Below are 16,567 nucleotides of genomic sequence, written 5' to 3' on the forward strand. Positions count from 1 at the left end.
AGAGAGAGAGAGAGAGAGAGAGAGAGAGAGAGAGAGAGAGAGAGAGAGAGAGAGAGAGAGAGAGAGAGAGAGAGAGAGAGAGAGAGAGAGAGAGAGAGAGAGAGAGAGAGAGAGAGAGAGAGAGAGAGAGAGAGAGAGAGAGACGGAATAGATTGAAGAGAGCCATGGAAACGGAATAGATTGAGTCATGTTTTTTGCAATTCAACTTAAATGAGTGTGCATCAAGTGAGGCTTGAACCAGCAACCTTGCGGTCGTGAGGCACTCTTAGGTAGCTGCAACACTACCTATAGTGCTATAGCTTTGTCCAGGCTGATGTTGTCTGTTGAGGATCACAAACTCTTGCCTTCTGTCATGACCCAAGCCCCTGTTTCACTAACACTAAGATCACTCGTTCACAAACCATTTACCAATGAAGAAATTGTACATCTCCTCAGAAGCAAAACTAGTGAAAGTAGCCGATCTACAAGCTCACAAACCATTAAAAGTTGTCAGATTGTACATCGGCTATTTTCACAATGAAGTATGTTATACATTGAAAAAACATACTCTCATTGCTATCTGAAAAGTTGTGAGATTGTAGATCAGCTGTATGTAAAAAACACTCAATTAAGTATTTCATGTTATCTTTAACAATTGCAGATGTATTCATTGATAGTCATGTTGTGTGAAATGCAACTTAGATGAAGTCTGCACCAAGTGAGGCTTGAACTGGTGACCTTCAGGTTGTGTGGCACACATTTAAGCGAGAAGCCACCAACAGACAAGAACCTGTGAAAGGAGATCACACAGATGATACAGTTTCACGCAAATAGCTGAAAAATCCTGGGTTTAAGTGTTTTTCAAACTGCTCAAGATTGCGGACAATCTAAGGGCGGTGCTTACTGGTCAACGTGATAGATGTGTTCCTCATTAGTCAAGGCACATGTGTAAGCAGGTCTAATGGCTGTCGGCCAAACGAGGCATGACTTTTGTCTGTTTAAAGTTTGCATTTTCAAAAAATTGCTATAGCGCCCCCGTTTGACCAATTGGAGTAAGATTGGTTTCAGTGATATTTGGAATGGCCCTTTACATTTCTGCAAAGTTTCAAAGAATGGTAAGTCTGCATGTATGTGTTAGGGGCAGATGAATAATTGTCATAAAACTGCAATATTCATTGGCTCATTAAAGCTTCATTTTTTCACTTATGGAAAATATTTTGCAAACGTTTTTTGGCATAGGTCCAAAGTTCATGTGTAAAAAGTTTCGTGCAGATTACTCAAAAATCCCAGGAGGAGATAGGTTTTAACTGTTTTTCATATAATTCCAAATGGTGGGAGATCTAAAGGTCAGAGGTCAAAAGTCAGAGTGTGAAGGTTGTTCAGCAGGAGGAGACGCATGTGTGCATCGAAGTTTCATGGCTGTAGGTCAAACAGGGCATGAGTTGTACCTGTTCAAAGTTGGCATTTTTCAATTGAGTGCTATAGCGCCACCTTTTGACGAAAGATTGTGAGAATTATTTCTTGATCGTTTTTCATGACCATCTATCATATGGCCGAGTTTCATAAAAAGCGACTGCACGGTTCAGCCAGAACTGCCAAAAGTGGCAGAAGAAGAAATGGAATACTGCCAATAACAATACGGGTCCATGCTGGAAGCCTGGCCCCGTAATTAAATTCAAACACTCATGTGATGTATTTATCCCCTTCACTTACTGTTTGTGCTTGACCAAAGGCCTGTGATATATACATTAATGTGCATATCATTTGACTTAAGATCAAAGCGTGTCCACAGTGCCAGGGGAAGCAGGGTAGCTTGAAAGACAAAACACAATACCAGCAAATAACGGTGAGTGTTGTGCAACTGAATATCCCATGCATCTACAGTAAATGTGCTGGGGCAGTAAATTAGTAGCATAGCACCAAATCAGTTTAACTCCCTTTATACATTGGCTATTTGAAAATTTCCAATCTATTTGGAAAATAGCCAATCTACAGTCTCCAGGAGCTCCAGGAGCTTCAGGACTTCATCTCTGAGGTGGACAACAGCCACATGCTGTGGCTGGACAAGATCCAGCAGGAGGCAACGCGCATGTTCTCAGGTGAGGTCAGCACAGAACCAAACTTGATGCCGAAGACGCGAGATTTGTAGTTTTGTTCCCTACAGTACATATGTTGAATGCACTTACTGTTAGTCGCTTTGGATAAAAGCGTCTGCTAAATGACTGTAATGTAATGTAATGTCTCACAACGCATTGCGACTCGGTGTGAGCTTGTAGATCTGCTATTTTCCCAAAATGTATGCCAAATGCATATTGATTTGGGGGTCCTTGACATGAATACATAAAATTGAGAACCACTACTGTCAACAGCCCCACCTGTAGTGTTTGTACCTTAGGTGATACCAGAAGAAATGGAGGGCTATGTGAGGTGGAAGGAGGTCTGTGAGGGGCTGAAAAAGCAGACCCAAGTGTATGAGGCTGTGCAGGGCAATGTCCAAAAACAACAAGACAAGGTGAGGAAGAGGAAGCTGGAGCAGGGCTGGGATGACAACTTCACAGTTGGGCATGTGGTGTTGAGAAGAACATCATAGAAGAGCAGAGGAAGGGAGGGAAAATGGCACCCGAGATGCTAGGCCCTTATACCATCATCGACATAAAGGGGAAAGTGGTGTACTTGGTTGGGGACAAATTAGAAGCTAATTGCTCATTTGGACCAGCTTAAATGCTACATAGAGCCAGAGGAGAGGATTCCAGCGAAGCTTCTAAAGCTAGCTGGAACCTTTCCTTTGGCTCGCCCCCCTCCACCACTTTCTCCTTTATCTCATCCTCTTGCTCTCCACGCTCCCCAACTGTTACCCAGTCCCTCCAGGCCTCTTCTTGGCCGTGACCCTGCACTGCCATCATTCAGCCCACACACCATCCTCGGGCCCCTCCACACCTCCTCGTGCCCTCCACCACCCACCATCGTCGGGCCCCTCCACTGAATCCCCACCTGCCAGATCAGCAGAGGACCACTGGAGGATCACTGGTAAAGCCCATTCACTAATGTGACATGAAGAATAATAATGCCATGTACAATTTTGAATGACTGAAATGTTCTGCATTTCCAGTTCTCCAAGCAATGGAAGGGGTCTAAAAAAAGGGCAGCTCCTGTAGGCCAAATTTTGCCCATTTAAAGTCTTAACACTAGATCTTCAGAACCTGGCACCGGGAGAGACATTGGACAGTGAAGTAAGTCTTGTTTTGTGAGCAAGTGTTCTCATTGATATTAAAGTGATTTTTAATTGTATTTATTTTTGTGTGTAGATTGTCAATGCCTACCATACGTGGGTCGCCCAAAAGGACTATTAAAATATTGGCAGTGGAGGAGATGACCCTAATATGGGACAGTTCAGCAAGGGAGGTGAAAAAACTAAGGATAATGGTTGCTTTTTAAAGTGTCGAGGCCGAACTTCTAGTCATATTAATCGAAACCTATTCAGTGTTTATCAATTTGTTTAATAAAAAATAAAATCAATAATATCCCCCAAAACGTGCATCTCGGTTATTCGATTAAAAGGTAATCTATAGAATACTTGTTAGTTGCAGCTCTAAACGGAGACAATGTTTAACAATTTTCAGGTGGACTTGAGCTTCCCATCGTTCGTATCAGAGGGAGCTAGAGACCTCATTACAAGGCTGCTGCACTATCGTCCAGAGGAGTGACTGCCCCTGCAGAAACTTGAACTTGCACGGTACATCATTATCAGACCTAATTTGATCCTTCAAATTTGTGTTTATGCCCCAAAATGACAGGATATAGAGCGTGCCAACGCGTCGTCACCACGGGGAGGCGCGGCATAGTAGCGCAGACATGTTTGTTTTGGGCAATGTTAAGTCAACCTGTTTTTTACCCCTCAAAGATGTCCGCTGCTACCAAAAGACACTTGTTGACGCCTTCAGGATTTTTGGCACGCTCTTTACAGGTTTTGCAGCAATTGTATAAATATTAGACCTTAATTGTCAAAGGTTTAAGCATGTTCTAATGTATACTTAAAAACATTTTCCAAAAATAAATATTTTTTTACATTTTGGAAAAATGTGCCAATTTAACACTGAGGTGCCCACTCTTCCTTAGGCCCACCTATCCTTGTGTTACCCATCAAAGAACTGAACATGGAAATGGCTGAGCTCCACAAGAAACGTGTCGAGTTGAAGTAACTCTCACACTGTGACGATCAACACGACTTAAATAAATAAGGACCAGAAAAACACCTGCCGTTATCAGCCTGACAAGCCAAATTCCAATACCCAAGTTATTTGTCATATCTTCCCTTGTGCAATGTTTAATTACGAAGCAAAGGCAAAACAGAAATATTCTTTTCCAATGTTCGATGACAAAAAACACAATTAAATCGTTTATCGTATAAATAGCAAAGTCCCATATTGTAGCCAAATGCCTGGCCGCCCGGGGAGAACAGGCCGGCTCGATGCGCCTCGCCAGCCCTTACCCAATGAGCCGTTGGAGCAATCGCCATTCGAAGCGAAAATCACTAATCTAACACTGTAGTTATTACAGGGTATAGGACCAGTCACTATAGGTTCGGAGGAGCAGCAAGCTATCGAGGGAAGAATAATTTAGACCACAGACCATGGATAAGGTTTTGTAATAGCCCGAAAGTAAAAATGGAATGGCAGATAAACAAAATGGACAGTAATCACAAACAAAACACTGCTCACACAGGTAAGAATCACAGATAAGTACCTCCTTTATGCTCACACAGGATACCAAAAGTAGGCTACTTCCATTTGTATTCTATTTTAGTAATCCCAGCTGCTGAGCTACTGCAGTCTGTCTTGAGAGATTACCATTTATCACTAGTATTTTATCTCTCCTTTCTATCTATCTATGGCAAGTATCTTTTATTTTTCAGGCTTAGTTCTAATTTTGGTACTGTATGCATCCATTTTTCGTGTTTTAGTATAACTTACTTAAGATTTCATTATTGAGGGTTGGATTTGGAAAACTAGCCAAGAAGCCTCGCTCACATCGCGACACGTTGTGAGCTTATAGATCCATTTTTATTAAATAAATATATAGTTGTTGTTTTTTACCTTTTAACACAAAAAGATGGGGGTCCATGGACGATAACATTCATTTTGGAGTCCTTGACATGAAAATGTTGGAGAACCACTGATTTAACCAACATTTAGGGAGCAAGCCCAATTAAGCAACTACACTTTAGAAACAACAAGCCCAAAAAACCACAACCACCAATATTTACAAGCAACTTTACAGAAAAACTTCCCAAAAAGGTTGCTTACAAACACTGGGTGTGACTATAAAGTTCACTGTTATGTCCATCCAGGTATGGGTCGGTGTGAATGCAGTGTGTGCAGTGCAAGTAGTCAACTATGAGTGATGAACTGTAAGCAGCAGTTATGTGAAATGACTAGAGTTGAGTCCTACCACACTACCAAGTGCTCAATCTCGTATTTCAGGGTTCTGCTTTGAAGATCTTGATCCGTTGAATCGTGGGTGCTCGCCATCAAACATCATCCAATGAGTGATATGCCAATATCACTAGAATAAAGCCAACAAAAGAAAAAGACCTGGCCTGTTTAGTAAACAGTCATATATTCATAAATTAGGATCACATCACACCCTTAATATTTAGAAATTAAAAATAATGACAGATCTCAATTAAACTACTAAGTATGTTTACAATTGGCTGGATACACACTTAAATCAAACGTTACCATGAAAGATAGACAGAATGTAACATGGCTGCTGCTGTCACAAGCACAGTACAGTTCAACTCACCAAGTCAGTGTTCACAAAGTTCCAATAATCAAGGGTTCAGGACTTCAAAATACAGCACTCTTCTCTCAAAAAGAGACCGGATCAACCACAAATGGTATTAAATGAAAAGAAACCGTTCACATTCATCAAATCTAGTCTTCCCTCTGTTTTCTTAAGCTGTTTGTTCAACAGCCTTCTGTCTCCTGTTCTGTCCAGAACATTCTGTACTCTGAGGGCATGTGATTAGATGAATCAAATCACCTGGGCTAGTGTTTTTCAAAGAGCAGTCTATTAATTGAGAAACCTCATTGGCCAATTGGTTCATTGGCCTAATCAGGGCGCCTCACAGGGCTCTTAAAGAGACACCAACAAGTAGATGCATGTGAATACATGAAATAAACACACATTATCTTACTCTGTACAATTGTTTTGGACAATTCCTATTTAGTTCATCTTTAAAACTCTTTTTTAGAGGTTTGTTTACTTTATTTTATTTTTATTTTTTGTTTTTATAATTCCATTTATAATCCTTATCCTTTATAAATCCTCATGTATAAACCGCAGACCCCCAGGCCCTCGCCTTTTGACAAATAAAAACCTGGTTGGCCAAAAGCAGTTTTTTTTATAAATCTAGCTTAAGTGAATCAGACTTGAAATGCAGGGACAGTGGAGAGAGTTCCATCAGAGTGACTAAAGAGATTTGACAATTTAGAAGAATTTGTGATGCAGTCTGTCTTAGCTATCAGACTGTTATGGGAATCAATGTGGATATTGAATTGGAAACATTTGCGCACACATCAGTCAAGGTGCACCATATCCATATGACCAATACGAGAGTCACAATCACACAGGTTGACACCTAATACTACTGTCACTACTCCCTACTTTGAGTTTGCACGCACACTTCCTAGAGCCCAAGGAAAAAACGCTGTATATGGAGATCTCTGTATCTGTCTGTCTACCTGTGTCCCTTTTATGTCCATATGGAGATCTCTGTATCTGTCAGTCCATGTCCCTTTATGCCCATATATGGAGATCCCTGACGTCATCAGTATATGCCCATACAGTATATTGGAATGTTCGTATATGGGCATATTGGTTGGATCGGCGGTTCTGGACAACTGGATATCCAAACTACTCGATGGCAGGCACTACACTCCCTTGAGTCCTTGCCACTGTGTGTCTGAGGTCCCTTAAGCCAATTTTAATATAGGATGTGGAAGTCACTGGATACAGTAGGGCAGGCTCTAAACCGGACATGAGCACTGAGTGGTAAATAGAAACTAGACACACAGGCACTGAGGAAAGCTGCTGACGGCATCATTTTAATCTGAGGTTAGTCGTGACGTGTTTCCGTTGACGTGGAAGTCAAATAGGATGTGTTACGTGGAGGTAGAGGTTTCACTCCCCAGAATAGTTAAACAGTTAAAAATTGTTATGGGTACCAGCACATACAGTAGAGGTGGAGGGGAATGAGAAGGTGGATGAATTGGCTAAGGCAGCGTTAGACTCTAACGCTGCCTTAGAGAAAGGAACAGTTGAAACGGGAGTAAGTATTAGCAATTGTGGCAGGAAAGGTGGGACAGAGAGGGAAAGGAATTTGTATAAAGTTCAGAGCAGGGAGGAAATACTGATGACAAGGATAAGGCTGGGACACTGTGGTCTAAATAAAACATTGAAGATGGTAGGGAAACATGATACAGGGCTGTGTAAGGAATGTCAGGAAGAGGAGTCGGAAACAGAGAGGCAGGTGATGAGGGATAGTTTAAGGGAAATAGGGTTACAGGAAGTTGCTAGGTTTCTTACGGGAAACAGGATTATTTGATAGGATTTAGTGAATTAAGGGTGTGTGAGTGTGTGTGTGTGAGTTATTTTAGAATAGAGTTCCGTCTGATAACAAAACTGATCAGTCCTGTCACATTTGAACTGACGGCTTTCCTTGTGCATTTTTGTGCCGACCATGTGGTTGTTAGAAACACAGACACAGAGAGCAAACTGACATATTATGTCTTTGATTTAATTTGATTTATTTTAATGGCAAATAAACCACACATCATGCATGTTGGTTCAAAGACATTTGAGGATAAAACACTATCAAGTCCAGGACTTATTTCCATTGTGATCCTCTCATGAATAAACAAAAAGATGACAAACACACGTGCGGCAGTCGTATCTAAAATAAATGAAACCAATTTACATAATAAAACTATATATAACAATGTATTAAAAAAAAGGATAACGTTTATTAAGAAAGACGCAACGTTCGAAAAAGGACATTTGCGACCAAAATGTTGCGTCTCTCTCAGTAAACTTTATTCTTGTACCGTGCGTGCAAGTTTGGCAGTGTACAGGTATTTCTGTTCTTTGCTGTTAATTGTGCTTTGCCTATGCACCTGTCACAGAGCCATTTTATCCAGGTGTGCCAAAGCTTTTTAACAGTTATTTTCATAAAATAATAAAATAAATAAAAACAGCTTGAATCACTCAGGTATATACTATAGGTCAAGTGGATGGTGTGATATGTAGTAATAATAGAGCAGCATGCACTTTGACATTATGTCCTGTTTACTTTGTGCATTTTATAACATGTTATGACAGGGGATGGTGTGGTGGGCCGCCCATTGGGGATCCCTGCTGTAGGCAGACCATTGGGGATCCCTGCTGTAGGCAGCCCATTGGGGATCCCTGCTGTAGGCAGACCATTGGGGATCCCTGCTGTAGGCAGCCCATTGGGGATCCCTGCTGTAGGCAGACCATTGGGGATCCCTGCTGTAGGCAGACCATTGGGGATCCCGGTATGGCAGACCAGGCAGGTCAGTCAGTGTGATGTGCTCTTCTGTATCTTTACATATATAAATGACTTTAATGTACAAAATAATATAATAATAATAATAATAATAAGCGTAATAATAATAATAAGTATTATTATTATTACCCTAATCATTATAATAATAATGTAATAATAATATTATATTACATTATAATATAATGTAAGGTATTTTTGGCACACACAAATTCTTCCGTGAAAACAGATGGATAAGCAGAAGGACTTCTCTGACAGATAAACAGATTATTAGACAGACAGACAGACAGACAGACAGACAAGGCACTTTGTCTTCAGGCAAATCATTTTAAAGATTGCTCTTTGAGCAAGGCAAACATATATAGTGCTTGCCAACGTGTCGTCACCACGAGGGGCGTGGCATAGTAGCTGCAGACATACTGGTGGGGGGCAATGTTAAGTCAACCTGTTTATACCACACAAAGATGTCCGCCGCTACCAAATAACACTTGTTGTCGCCCCCTTCAGGACTTTTGCCACGCACTATATGACCAACGCATATCCACTCTTAAGTCTTTATCAGGGTCTGTCAGATGGGTGGAGCATGTTTATCTTAATGCTCAATCAATCGATTGTGTTCCAGCTTGGATCAATCAAACTAACGTAGTACACTTTAAGTTCTTATTTATTGGTATGACTTTTTAATATTCATGTTATATTATCATTAAAATCTTAGTGTTTTGCCAAGTATTTGGAGGCCCACCTGCAATATCCTTATGGCCCACCCGGCCCACAGGTTGAGAGCCACTGTGTTAGAGAGTGTGTGTTACTTTTCCAGTCATTGTTGGCACCACTTGGTCATCATTTTGCATCCTGGCTGCGTGTGTGTCACATGGCGATGCGTGTGTGTCGTGTGGTGACTGTATATGTGTGTTGCGTGGTGTGTGTATGTGTGTGTCGCGTGGTGTGTGTACATTGCGTGGTGTGTATGTGTGTATATCACGTGGTGTGTATGTGTGTATATCACGTGGTGTGTGTGTGTCAATCATCCATGGATGCAGGCTGATCTCTGCAGCCAATAGTCTCTCTGCAGGACACTTTCTCAGCAGACAGCCAATCAAACTCCTCGCCCGTGGTGACAGCCAATCAGGGAGGCTGAACACCCCCCGCTGGATTTTGGCAAATAGTGCGGCGGGCAGCATGTCCTGGAACGGGTATCGACCAATCAGCATTGTGTACAGAGACACGCCCAGGCTCCAGACGTCAGCTGCGCGGCCGGAGTACCCTGTGTTCCTATTGGTCAACAGCTCCGGTGCTACGTAGGCGGGACATCCGTGCCTGTCTGTCAAGGAGTCGTTGAGTGGGTTGCCGTGGAGAAGGACGGCCTCATCCAATCCCTGTAAGGACAGCTTGGTCCTAAAAACACAAACCCAGCCAATTAGAAAACAAGCTAACAGGTCACGTGACTTGGTCCCTATAGCCAAATTCCAATACCCATATCTCTGCTCACTCGCTCACTCCACACTCGGCCCTCCAGCTTAACCCGGAAATAGTTTGTGTCCCAAATGGTAATTAGCTTTTGGAGGATCCGAGCCCCGAGAGCGAACTATGACTACATTGTCTGGGAGGTGGGGTAAAAAAAAAAGCAGTGCCGTGTCGCAGACTTCAAAGGGATGTTTTAGAGCAGACGAAACTTTGTTCTGCGTGCTCATATCCTAAAATATAAAAATCCTGCATGTGTGTATTGAACGGTTTGAGAGCGAATGTGTCCCACTTGATTAAATTGCAGAGATACTGAAGTGCATTTATACATCATTCATCATTCTGAATAACAGTGATCAAAGCTACTCAAGCAACAAATGAAATAATGAGTAGTGAGTAGACAGGAATGTGAGGAATTGGAATGTGGCCGTCAGGGAGCGGGGCTAAGGCGCGAGCGGAGGACGCGAGTAGTGAGTGAGTGTGGAAGTCGGGGTATTGGAATTTGGCTTAATGTGTCTTGAGACCGTCCGTCGAATAACAAAACAGGCGAGTGGACATGAAACTGTTTGAAGTGAACACTGGATGTACACTTGCTGATTCTCACACTGTCATCATCAGTGTTGTGTAAATGAATGTTTGTTTACATCATCTTTTCTGTTAATATGTTGTATTCCTGTTAAAGTGTATTTTCAGACATTTAAACACTTAAACCATCAATAATTAGTAAACTTGACCTTTGGCTCTGTACTTGGTCTGCTCTTTTCTCCCTCTACACCAAACCGTTTCACCGAAAAATAGCAGAGCTACAAGCTCACAACAACGCCTTGCAGCGTTCCCCTTTTTGGCTAATGTTACCCTCAGAATAGGGATGAAGTGGTTAATGTAAAAATCACCCAAAGATTTGGCGACCCCTCTGTAGTAACTCTGAGGACCCCCTAGGGGTCCCGGACCCCCTGTTGAAGACCCACGATCTACTGACCTGTGTCTGTCGGTGAAGACGAACATGCGCAGCTTGAGCTGTCTGAGCAGGATTCCGTGGTGGTGACAGTGACGCACGGCGGAGACCACCTGCGTGAACAGCGCCCTGGCCTCGTCCTCTCCCAGACGCTTACGCTCACGCACGTAAGCGTGCAGGTCGCCGTGGTTACCGGGCAGGAAGACGTACACGTGGTCTCGGCCAATCACCACATCCGACAGGCCGCTGACGTTGTCGTGGCGACGACGACCGAGGCGGGCGTACGGGGCCAGGCGTTCCTGGTAACCACGGAGAGGGAGCACCTGGGAACCATGACAACCATAAAGACAGATGATTGTTCAGCTGGCAGGTGGGTTGGTGTCATCTGACAAAGTGTGTGTGTGTGTGTGTGTGTGTGTGTGTGTGTGTGTGTGTACCTTGCAGGTGTACTGTTGCTCAGTGTGTCTATGTACCGCCCTGTAAGTCTCCGCCCCCTCACAAGGCTCAATCAGGAAATAAGGCCCGATGCTGTACAGAGATTGGTGGCTGTGGGTGTGCTGAGGGGCGGGACTTGTAGGCCGGAGGAGGCAGAGTGATGGGTCGACACAGGAGGAAGTGGGAGGAGACAGACGGGGTTGTTTACATTTCGGTGCGTTGTCGTCATGGGGCTCGTCCAATAGCCTCTTCCGACACACCTGTGGTGTCACTGTGGCCACACCCACACTCATCTGCGAAGACAACATTTCTGTTAATTATTTCATTACACATTTTTATAATTATCTCCACTTAATGTTTGTATGTCCTCGAGAACAGACAGCTGAGAGCGAGACAGTGTAGGAGAGACAGACATCAGGAAAGCTGTCTGTCTCGCATCTGTGATGCCCTTTGAGATTGACTTTGATTTGATTTGATTTATTGGAAAAAGCTATAACCTTAAAGGCAAATATGTACTTGTAATATGTACTACTGCTTTAACCTTTTAACCAAATACTTTTTGTTTTAACCTTTAAAATTACAATATACTGCCTCAATCAAACAGGAACCCTTTCCATCAAGTTGCTCTAGTCTTAGTGAAACGGACTTGACTGTGCTTTTTTCCATCTACACCAAATGTGTGCCAAAAATAGCAGATCTACAAACTCAAAACGCATCACAACGTGACACGTTTTAAGCTTGTATCTGCTGTTTCTGCCAAATGTGTGTGTGTACTGTATGAGAGTGTACAGTATGTGTGTGTGTGTGTGTGTGTGTGTGTGTGTGTGTGTGTGTGTGTGTGCATATATCTCCTCTGATGCAAGCAGCAGTAAGATGACAGACTGTTTTACTGTTTATCTTTCACAATGTTGCATCATTACATAACACTTACACACGCTTACAATGCTGGCCTAACTGGCGCGCGCGCGCGCGCGCGCGCGCACGCACGCACGCACGCACGCACGCACGCACACACACACACACACACACACACACACACACACACACACACACACACACACACACACACACACAAAATAGCCAATCTACAAGCTCACAATGTGTTGCCTCAAAAGTGGCAGATCTACAAGCTCAAAACGTGTCGCTTCGCACCGCGTTTCGAGCTCCCAGATCTGCTACTTTTGATGCTTTTGTGTGACGCTGTAGTATGATCAAGTAGGCTGTTAATTTTACAGGAAAAAACACAAAAAGTTAGAATATGGAGATAAGAGGTTTCTACCCAACAGCGACGATATACATTCTATTCCATTTGTTTCACACTGGCCAAAATCCAGCACAGCAATTTGTAAACAAAATCCACGTGGTGGGAAATGCCTCTTGATTATTGGTCCCAAAGTTAAAGGATGATCAAATATCAAACATTTACATCTGTAATAATTAACATAGAGTTAATCTAGTTTTGTTGGATGCGGCAAAAAGAAGAAGAAAGAAAAGATCTGGAGGAGCACATATCAGAATATTTAGAATATTATATTTTATCATAACTTTGTACATATAAGTTTGTATGTGTTGATGACATGTATTAATGTTTTAATATTCTAGGCTATGGTGCTGCAGATGAATTGAATACATAGGACCACAATGGAAACAAGTCCAAAGGACCTTTTTGTGTTATCCTTTAGCCCAGTGGTTCTCAACCTGGGGGTCGCGACCCCCAGGGGGGTCGCCAAATAATTTGGGGGGGTCGCCAGATTTTTTGGTGAATTTGAAGGAAAAAAAAAAAAAATGTTTTTTTTTTTTTTTTTTTTACAAAATATTTTTTTATGTTATCATTAATTCATGTTTTATCAGTTAATTTACTCAATTTACCCACTTTTTGCAAAAATGTTTTGATAATAAACAATTATCAAATAACCTATTATAATTAAATAACGCTCGCGTGCGCGAGCGGGACCGCACGCGTGCACGCGGGGGGGCGCGGGAAATAACATCATTATTTTGGGGGTCGCGGCCTGAAAAGGTTGAGAACCCCTGCTTTAGCCTAAGTGTACCTTACGTACTTTACATTTCTGACTAGTAAAGTATTCAATTAATCAATCAATCAATCAATATCACATAATCCAGACTTTAATTGGCCTGGGTGAGGGCTTGCCCTGACTGGTCAGATGCTGTATTTACCCAAGAGGCTATATACTGTATACTGTATTTACCCCAGGGGTATTATACGGTATACAGTATTTACCCTTGGGGTTATATACAGTATACTGTAGTAGCTGATACATCATAGCAGCGGTTCCACCGCCCGCTGAACTTTCACCACAAGCGACCTCCCTGCTGAACTCATCATGTCAAACAAAACATGGAATATTCAAAATGATAAAAGAAATAGCCCATATCCTAAATAAAGGCAGTGGTGACATGTTGCACACCTTTGATTAATAACTGTTTATATTATGGAAAAGTAGTGTTTATCCTTGCATTGTTCAGCAACAAAAATACAAAATAAACTATACCAAATGCACACAAATGAGTATTAATTTGTTTTTTGTTTTATTTTTCTACCAGCTCAAAGACACAAAGCAGCCACTGTAAACCCCAAAATGTCCATTCTCCAAAAATACAATTACTAGGCTAGTAGGATTACAGATACATGCATTACTCATTATAATAAGGCTTCACAATAAGAACAATGAACAGGGAACAATTATGAAATTGGTCACTTTGTTTTTTCTATTTTCTCTTTCTCTTTCTCTCTCTCTCTCTCTCTCTCTCTCTCTCTCTCTCTCTCTCTCTCTCTCTCTCTCTCTCTCTCTCATATATTTGGTTTCAGTTATAAACTCTAGTCCTGTTTTCAAAGACACTTAATTCAGACAGAAAACAACAGTTATGATGATGATAATGTATTACTTACAGCTGGTAGTTAGTGTGTGTCCGGTATGTTCAGATCTGAACTCCACAGTGAGTCTGCTGCTCTGCTCTCTCTCTCTCTCTCTCTCTCTCTCTCTCTCTCTGTCTGTCTGCCTGCCTGCATGATGAGCACATGGACAAGGATTGCAACAGACTCTGACTCCGCCCCTACCACGTGACGTCTCTCTCTCTCTCTCTCACTCACACACACACACACACACACACACACGCGTCACCAGTTAAAAAGAACTGCAACATAAAATTATGTAATCAGACGGTTTTATTACAGTGACTTCTCAATCTCTGTGACTCTGTTTGTGTCTCTCGCTCTCTCTCTCTCGCGCGCTCTCTCTCTCTCTCTCTAGCAATTTCGCAATTCAATTTCAATTCAAAGGAGCTTTAATGGCATGAGAAAACATATGTTTACATTGCCAAAGCAAAAGTGGAACAAAACAATCAAAACAAAACAATGTATTTACAAATAAATATTGAATATGGAAATAATAATAAAAGTGTTACTTTGCAACTTTTAGGGAAGAATATCTTAAACTATAAAGATTGTGCTTTTTTTTTTTTTTAGACAATTGTTTTATCCCACGATTTTTGTAACCCATTTAGCCAATTGTCAGTGCCAATTGTCTAAACCGTAATCCTGGGCGATACTCTCCCTCTGCCAGCCTGGGGAGAGCCCCGAACTGAGCTCATGCTTCCTTCAATGCATGAGGAGTGAGCAGGCCGCTTCTTATCACCTGACGGGGGAGTTTCCCCGGTAGGACGTAGTGCGTGGAAGGAACACGTTATTCCAACCAGTTGCTTTCCCCTCCATCAGGTGCCCCGGCTGACCAGGGGGAGGCAGTAAAGAGACCAGGATTACTGCATGTTTTTTGTCAGGGTACAGGCTCTAGGGCGTTGGTTCTCAAAGTGGGGTCCGGGGACCCCCAGGGGTACTTGAGGGGGTTCCAGGGGGTCCCCAGCTAAATGATGGACAGGAACCAAATGGACCCTTATGGGTCTGTAACTCTGAGAGTGTACAAATGGAACCAAATGGACCCTAACGGGTCCATTTGGTTCCATTTGTACACGCTCAGAGTTACATTAACATTGATTTTACAATATGAATTGGGGTCCCAGAGGTATAAATGCCATTAAATGGGGGTCCGTAGCCTAATGCATGTTAAACTGGGGGTCCTTGAAATTAAAACGGTTGAGAATCACTGCTAGAGAGCCGTAAAAATCTTCTCTTATTGGGGTCCCTGGGTTATCTTTTCAAATGGGGGTCCGCGGGCTAATAAGTGTCAATTTGGGGGTCCTTGACATGAAAAAGTTTGAGAACCACTGCTCTAGGGGACACAGAGAGAACATGCAAACTCCACACAGAAAGGCCCTTTCGCCAACCCCACCTAGGCTATGGGCACTGATGACGCGGTGGAGAGGACACGTGACACGTTTTGGTTTGTCACTATTTTCAGCGGAAGCTTTCCCCACAATAACAGAAAAAAAGAAAATACACTAGTATAGAGCCCTGAGGGACTCCGCTCAATCATATGGGGTTTAAGTGGTTAATAGTAGAGTTATGATGCTCCCATGGTGTAAAGACAAGAGGACAGTTGGTAACCATCACGTGCATTTAAACACACGTGTGCGCGCGTGTGTGCGCGCGCACACACACACACACACACACACACACACACACACACACACACACACACACACACACATTAACAGACCTTTGGGGAATTTACATTGACTTTCATGCATTCATCTCCTTATCCCTATAACTTTGACCCTATAATCCTAACCTCAGCCCAATGAAATTGAGTCTAATTGAATTTGGGGGCATCGACTTTGTACACATTTACACAATATTCCTGACATATAGACCTTATTTGGGGCCAAGGTCAGAACACACACACACACACACACACACACACACACACACACACACACACACACACACACACACACACACACACACACACACACACACACACACACACACACACACACACACACACACACAGACTATTTCATTCAGAAGGGCAACACAGACAACTCCCTGTAACATTCCTGCAATAACTTAATATGACTTCATCCTGTGTGTGTGTGTGTGTGTGTGTGTGTGTGTGTGTGTGTGTGTGTGTGTGTGTGTGTGTGTGTGTGTGTGTGTGTGTGTGTGTGTGTGTGTGTGTGTGTGATGTTGGTCATCGTTGCGTGTTGATTGCAGCTTGTTACGGCAGAGATCAACA

At 42.6% G+C, this 16,567-nt stretch overlaps 1 protein-coding gene across 1 annotated transcript; it reads right to left on the minus strand.

The window, feature by feature from the left end:
- Window positions 1-8,822: 8,822 nt before the first annotated feature.
- LOC311048717 (tribbles homolog 2-like) lies at window positions 8,823-14,418 on the minus strand. The gene is made up of 4 exons (XM_084061987.1): window positions 14,326-14,418; window positions 11,417-11,707; window positions 11,004-11,302; window positions 8,823-9,958 (listed from the first exon to the last, which is right to left on the minus strand). The coding sequence occupies exons 2-4, from the start codon at window positions 11,705-11,707 to the stop codon at window positions 9,355-9,357; spliced, it is 1,194 nt and encodes a 397-aa protein (XP_083918113.1). The 5' UTR covers window positions 14,326-14,418; the 3' UTR covers window positions 8,823-9,354.
- Between the last annotated feature and the right edge of the window lie 2,149 nt (window positions 14,419-16,567).

Source organism: Gymnoscopelus microlampas (genome assembly GCF_963454915.1).
Source record: "Gymnoscopelus microlampas genome assembly, chromosome: 7".
Taxonomy (NCBI): Eukaryota; Metazoa; Chordata; class Actinopteri; order Myctophiformes; family Myctophidae; genus Gymnoscopelus; species Gymnoscopelus microlampas.